Below are 6772 nucleotides of genomic sequence, written 5' to 3'. Positions count from 1 at the left end.
CACAAGGAGTCTTGGTCTCTTCGCACAATCCCATTTGTAGGATTTATAATGAAATTTAATTTCTACCTTATTCTCTGTGGAACTTCAGTTGGAGGTTCTTGGGGACTACTTCTAAAGGGATCTGCAGAAATTAGGGAGAGCAAGTTTGTTACCAATAAATGTAAATACATTATGTAAAATAATTGCAAATAAAATATGCACTCATGAGACTGTTCAGTTCACTTAGAAAATCTTTAAGGAGACATGAATCAAAGAAGATAGTAAATGCAAATTTAGATTATGGACAGCAAAGAAATAAACAGGAATAAGAAAGGTGGGACAAAGTTGTGGCTGCACCACCAAGAGACGCAGGTAACTTGTAGCATCTGGTTGCCAGGCTTATTCGTACTAGGCATTAATGGTTCATTTTCATTACAGAGAAGATTTGGTTCAATGAAGATTTTAAAGAGGGAAAAACATGATTCCAGATTGGAGCTCTGCCATTCAGCTAGACAACAATTTCAAGTGCAGAAGATCCAGATGCAAAATTTGAATTCTTAACATGACAGGATGTTCTATGAGGCACTGTGAAGTTATTTTTTCCTGTCTACTAAATCTATTTGCTTCTGCCTCTGTATAAGCTTGAAAGTCATATCTGTTCCCATGCCAGAATATTTCCCCCCCCTCGTAACCCATGCGCTTTGGCTTGTGATTATCAGGTTGCTCAGGAGCTCGTGCTTCTAGGATTTAACAAAAAAAAACATTGATGATCTCAAGAGTCCGTAATCAATATCAGAGGATGCACTTTCCAGCTTTTCCTATTACAGACAGTAGTTGAAGGGCTGAACTAGGTAATGAATTATCTGTGGAAGACATTGTGACTAGGCAGGCTGGCAGTCAGCCATGGTATTAAAAAGCAGCTGCAGAAAAGGAATTTTTCTTTTATTCTTTCTTGTTCCACACATGAATTCATGTTCTTCTTCCATGCCATATATGATCTATACTGAGCAAGTGAAACATAAAAATAGTCCTAGGAATTGCGTACACCCTGAGCCCCCAAAACAGGGAGCTTAACCAGCCTGCAGTGCAGAACTGGTGTAACTAATGACGATGAGAGTGTATTAGAAAAATGTGGAAAGTCAGACAACATCATTGTCTATTTCTGTCTTAATTGTCTCAGATGCATACCTTTAATGGCAATTGTAAATGTGTATATATAGGAAGCCAAGTCTGCTTCCTCTGTCCTGAGTGATTATCCCTGGGGTATCCTCTGCCTTGCAACACCTGCAGTGATGTGTGAGTGGTCCAGCTGTCCTCATATTCACTGTTCATGACCTCATGCAAGGCACCACAGAAAGGTGGCCTTATTTTTGGAGCTGGAGATACCCCTTTTGGTTTCATTCAGCCTTGTTAATAAAAACAAGTCAAAGGTATGTGTTCATTGGACATTTGGTTTCAGGACACAGAGTGAGGTAAATCAACAGAGGAGGAAGGGAGTTTTCCTCAAAGGCTGGCAGTGGCTTCACTGGGGCCACAATACCAAACCTCTTCCTAGTGCAACAAAGTCAGCTGGCAATATTGTAATTTGTTTTTCAAAACTGTGCTGTTGAAATGTAACTGAAAGCTATTAAATGATCTCATAATGACCAGGCAAGAAATACTTTCGTTTCAGTGAAGTGCAACTCCTACTAGTTGATTGGAGCCTTTATAATCAGTTTATAAATTAACTCTTTGTGTCTGTACTATTTTTTTTTGCAGTGAAGTAAAATCCAAATCATTTAAATATGGCCTGTATTTCATTTTCAGTGAATTCTTACAGTAGTTTCTAGCATGAAAGAAGTGCATTTTATGAATTTTTTTCCTGCTGTAAGCTCTCGTAACCTTATAAATGATACAAATGTCTGTCATTTGGGTTTTTTTTTCTTGTTTGTTTTGCAAATCTCAAAGCTTGTAACTACTGTGATGCAGATGCCCCTGGCTATGGCAGTTTTCCCATGTGTTGTGTACAGGTGCACAGTATTGCAAAAGCATGCCTCGTTTTTTATACCTAGAAATTGCGAAACAGTATGCAGAACAACCCGGTGAAACATCTGCCTCGTTTCCAGAAACACCGCGGCAGTGCAAGGCTCAGTTAAGCCGTGTACATAGCAGGAGCCCCGCTGCCACCTGCTCCCCTGACACCCACCGTGCCTGGGCTCAGTCTGGTGGCTCCCAGCATCGCCCAGATTGCAGATCTGCGCGCCTCTGCCAGGAACCTGCTTTTCTGTCAATGGGCCACAGGCAGTGTTGGAAGAACTAATGATTCATGCATTTTTATGAACTTCTAAGCACTCTGACTTGCAATGAATGCCAGCGTTTACTGTACTTGGGTAAAAATTGCTCCATACTGCCCGTTTTTAATTTTGAACCATTCCCGATGTGGCTGTTCTTCTGAATTTTGTCCCTTTTGTAATGACCATCTCCTTTGTTTTCTATTCGCAGGCTGGTTTACAGACCTACTGCTTCCTAGTGTTTGCTGCCATCTGCTTTGCAGGAGCTACCTACCTGTTTTTTGTCCTGCCTGAAACAAAAAATAAGACATTTCACGAGATCAGCCAGGCATTTGCCAAAAGGAATAAAGTATCTTTAGAAATGCAAGAAATGAACCACTACCCGGGGGAGAGGAAATCAAGTGCAGAACAAGAATCAAACTTCACATCTTCGGTGAACAATGGGGAAACCAAAAAAGCGATTGTGTAATACTCTTTCGGGGGACAGGGGAAAATAAGCTCTTTTCATTCACTATGTTTGTAGCAGTGCAGAACTTGTATTTTTTTTATGTGACAGCATGAACTGCTTCCCCATTGAATATGTTTTAAGTGAGTATGGGTGAATTTGTTAGCAGCTAGGGTGATGGTTGAGGAAATGAGAAGTGGGAGTAGCGGCAGCTGATTAAATAAATAAAAGCCAGAGTTTTCTTGGGCACCTGTGAAATAGGTGCTGCAGTGAGTGGGGTGGGGAGTATAGACTCGGAGAAGTAAAGTGGCAGTGGGGAGCCGGGGTTGTGAGCAGCAGCTGGTTGAGCACCCCTATGTGCTCAGAGGGAGGCGTGCGTGCAGTCGCCAGGGAGGAGGAGGAGGAGGAGGTAGGGAAGAGGGAAGAGATCCCAACAGGGGTCTGCTAAGAATTGACGCAAACAAACTTGAAATGGTACCGGCTCGCATTTCTCCACGTTTCCCAATATGTCATTCAAGTTGCACATGAGAACTGCGGACTTGAAAGAAGAGTCGTGATGCTCCCCTGACCTCCCATTCCTTTTCCAGCTGCTTTGACTTTCAGTTACTTTGTCTGAACACCTCCCTCCCTCCCACAAATAGGGAGCTCCAGGTCCTGGTAGGTTTCCTTGTCTCTCTTGCAAATCCTGATCAACTAGTAATACAGTTGCCTCTAGTTTCTGGGTTTGCTGGCACTGCATTTCTGTGGAGAAATATATATATATAAAAATTTATTTTTTAAGAATAGCTATAGGAGCTTTAATATGAAAAGAAAACTAAACCTCATGGTGAAGTGAGAGAACTCTGATGGTACGTGATTGGTGTAGCATTAAATATAAAAATCGAACACCAAGTGTTCAAGGGCTAGGGTATTTTGATTGTTTTTTTGTTTTTCTTTTCAGGTTCCTTTTTTAAAAAGTAGTTTTAGGAGCCAAAATTTCCCTGACACCCAATAGAAGTCATTTCTTAACACTCAGATCTCTCCAAAGGAATTTGGGTGCCTATTTCTTACTTAAATACTAATTTTCATTTGGGCATTAGATTCTGAAGCTCCAGACCTAGTTCATGTTAAAAAGTTTCTAAGCTATTTAATGCTTTGTAAAACTGTCCTCAGAGTCTGCTTGATTTCATGATAGAAAGACTCAGCAGGCTATCAGTGTGTCCTGGTTTGGCTGAAACAGCTATTTTCTCCTTTCAGGAGTTTTTCTTTCAGTCACCTTAAACGATGACACAGTGGTTAGGTGATCCGTTCCCTTCCACATGTGTTTCTTTTTTTATGAACATCATCTTGCCAGTTTGTAATTTTGACAATAGGTGATAATATCCTTCTAGGTACCTGGATGCTGCAGCAGTAATAAGCACTTTTCAATTAAACAGGTAGCTGGTTTATATGAAAAGTCAATAAGTCTTAGAGCTGCTCTCAGTTAGGAGTAAGGTACAAGAAGCAAGTGCAGCCTCTAGGTAGAGCCAGCTGCTTCCACAAGTTACATTTACTAATCCAGAAGTTCATATGTTTGGAGCATTTTGGGAAAAAAAAATTGTGTATATATATACACACATACATGCATATATGAATATATATATTCCAAATATAGAAATACAGGTTAATATTTATATTCACATATATATATATACAATGGAGAATTGTTTTCCAATATTTGGGGTTTTTTCAGATTTCTTTGAGTGATAAGCTGTTTGCTGTTTTGTTCTACACTGTAAATTACACTGTAACTTAAAATCAGAGATCCTAATGTTTAGCTGTTAATACCAAATTATGTATATGGTTTTATACTGTGATTTATTTATATGTGGCATATTTCCTGCAGACATTGTAAACTGACCTAATAGGGCAATTTCAGTATGGGGTAATAGAAGAAAAATTGATCTGAGCCTTTATGCCAGAATTTATGCTCTTTTACTGGGATAGAGGTACAGCAGCAAGTAAGAAAATGAAAATATATATGAGCAAGAGAATTAAGAATGAAAAATCAGATTTATGATATTGGTGCTACTGTTATGAAACAGAGTGAATCAGGATTATACCAACTGGTAATCATAGGCAGAAGCTAATCAAATACTATGGAGAAAACTGAAGAAAAATGTTTTCTAATAACCACTTGTAAAATTATATATATAGCAAATGAACATGTCATCTTTCAGTGGCTCCAGTTGCCTGTCCCATGTGTTACATGAGGCTTGCCAAGTGAATGGCTAGGTAAAATATGAGTTTGAATGCCACCCCTCTTCTGCCTGCAGTGTGAGACTGGCAAATTCAGACCCTCTCATTCAGATTGAGAATTGCTTTCCTTGGCAGTTAAGGCTACTAACATGATATGATGTGCTCTGATTTGATTCGGGGTGGCAAGATTGGAAACTATTATTATTATTATTAGAATTAGAATTTAGCATTTAGTGCTGTTCATTAATGTACATTACAGACATTACTTGTTGATAATGTTGCTGTTGGATAACTTCAATAAAATATCATGTTGGCCTGATACAACAGTTGTATTGGACTTCTGCAACAAGATAAAATCATCTTACAGTTGCTTACAGTTGCATTTGGAGCCCATCTCTGAACATGTTGGTAAAGAGATGGGTTGATAAAATTTCCTGTCACAGCTCTGGGGCTTGTACAGCGTTAGCAACAGAGGGTTGTGGTTTTCTCTTCTGCAGCCCCGTTTGCCCATCTCTTGCCCTACCTGAGATAGGCACACTCCAGATAGATAGGCACTTTCTGTGTGGCTGCAAAGAGAGGTGCTACAGGCTGAGTATGCCATGGGACAGCGGTTGCACATCTCGCCAGCGGTTTGCTGCAGTCCATTGTACAGGTTAAAAGCAATTCCAGTCTCCAGACATGTATGCGTGCAGGCACTTTGCTCACTGACCAGGGAAAGTGGCTGCAGTCTCTGATGCCTTGGGTTGTGGAAGTGTCTGAGGAAATGTCAGCTGTGCCGATACTGTGTTAAGTTTCACATCTCTGACCCTAAGAAGAGTTTTGTGTTGTTCTTCAAGTTGTTCCGTAATATTTTTTAATGTTGTTATGCTGCTATAGCTTCTCCAGCAATGAGAGGACAAAATGGGAAATACCAGCAATTTATTATTTGAGTTTTCTTGTTAAATGTATCAAATTGTCTACAGCCCGTGTGTTTGTCAGTGAGTGTTGTGTGGTGCCACGTGCTCTTTTCCTGTCTGTGACATTGGGATGAGGCACTGCGAGATGGTGTTTGTTTGTATGAGTACCACAAGTGGGTTATATGTGATCAACTATGTCCATGAACTGCAAAATAAACCTTTGGAATGAAACCAAAATTACATAGATTTTGTTCTGGGTAAATCTGAATCTCTACAGCTGTACAAGTTTCATTGTACAATTCCCTTTTTGTTTTTTTTATGTCCCAGCACAAGACTGTACAGTCCTACGTCTGGATGACCTGAGTCATTGTGGACTCTACAGTTGGGTGGTTGGGAATTACGGGGAGAAAAAACATCCTTGAAACTGTATATTTTGGAATATTGTTTACATTTTGCTTCTCAAATCAGATTCCACACTGCATTCTTTCGTATGTTTATACTGGGCTTTAGAAATAAAAATACAGACATCAGTGCTAGGCAAATTATTAAAACTGGCTAGTAGTAGTAATAACTGTGTATAAGAATTGTTGAATCTGGTGAGGCTTTTTTGCAGAAAGTTGTCATTTGCCATGTTGCATACTTTCTGATGAGAAATTCAGTCAAACTGCTATTTCTGCTACAAAGATATGCAAAACCGGAGACCTGAAATATGTATAAAAAATTGAATTTCATACTTCAGGTTCTGAAGCCAATTTTCACACCACAAGGATCTGCTTTCTAGTGGGGGAAGATGTGAGTAGTTCAGCCATATGGGACAATTTTCATCTTCAGAGTAAAATGAAAAAAAAAGAAAAAATCACACCAAAACCAACTCTTTGAAATTTGTTGTCTTCCCTTTGACTATTTTTATGTGCTTTTCCATACAGAAATCACCATATAAACTGTTAGAGCTCCCATCACCTCAC

At 39.5% G+C, this 6772-nt stretch overlaps 1 protein-coding gene across 1 annotated transcript in view; it reads left to right on the top strand.

The window, feature by feature from the left end:
* The window catches only part of SLC2A9 (solute carrier family 2 (facilitated glucose transporter), member 9), a gene marked incomplete at its 5' end in the record, with an annotated part of 93540 nt that extends 90822 nt beyond the window's left edge, over positions 1-2718 (top strand). The window contains one exon of the mRNA XM_009707783.1: positions 2461-2718. Within this exon, the coding sequence (XP_009706085.1) occupies positions 2461-2718 (258 nt within the window). The remainder of the gene's footprint in view (positions 1-2460) is intronic.
* Between the last annotated feature and the right edge of the window lie 4054 nt (positions 2719-6772).

The sequence above is a fragment of the Cariama cristata genome, unplaced genomic scaffold (genome assembly GCF_000690535.1).
Source record: "Cariama cristata isolate BGI_N322 unplaced genomic scaffold, ASM69053v1 scaffold739, whole genome shotgun sequence".
NCBI classification, from domain to species: domain Eukaryota; kingdom Metazoa; phylum Chordata; class Aves; order Cariamiformes; family Cariamidae; genus Cariama; species Cariama cristata.
This window is presented reverse-complemented; position numbering and strand designations above follow the sequence as displayed.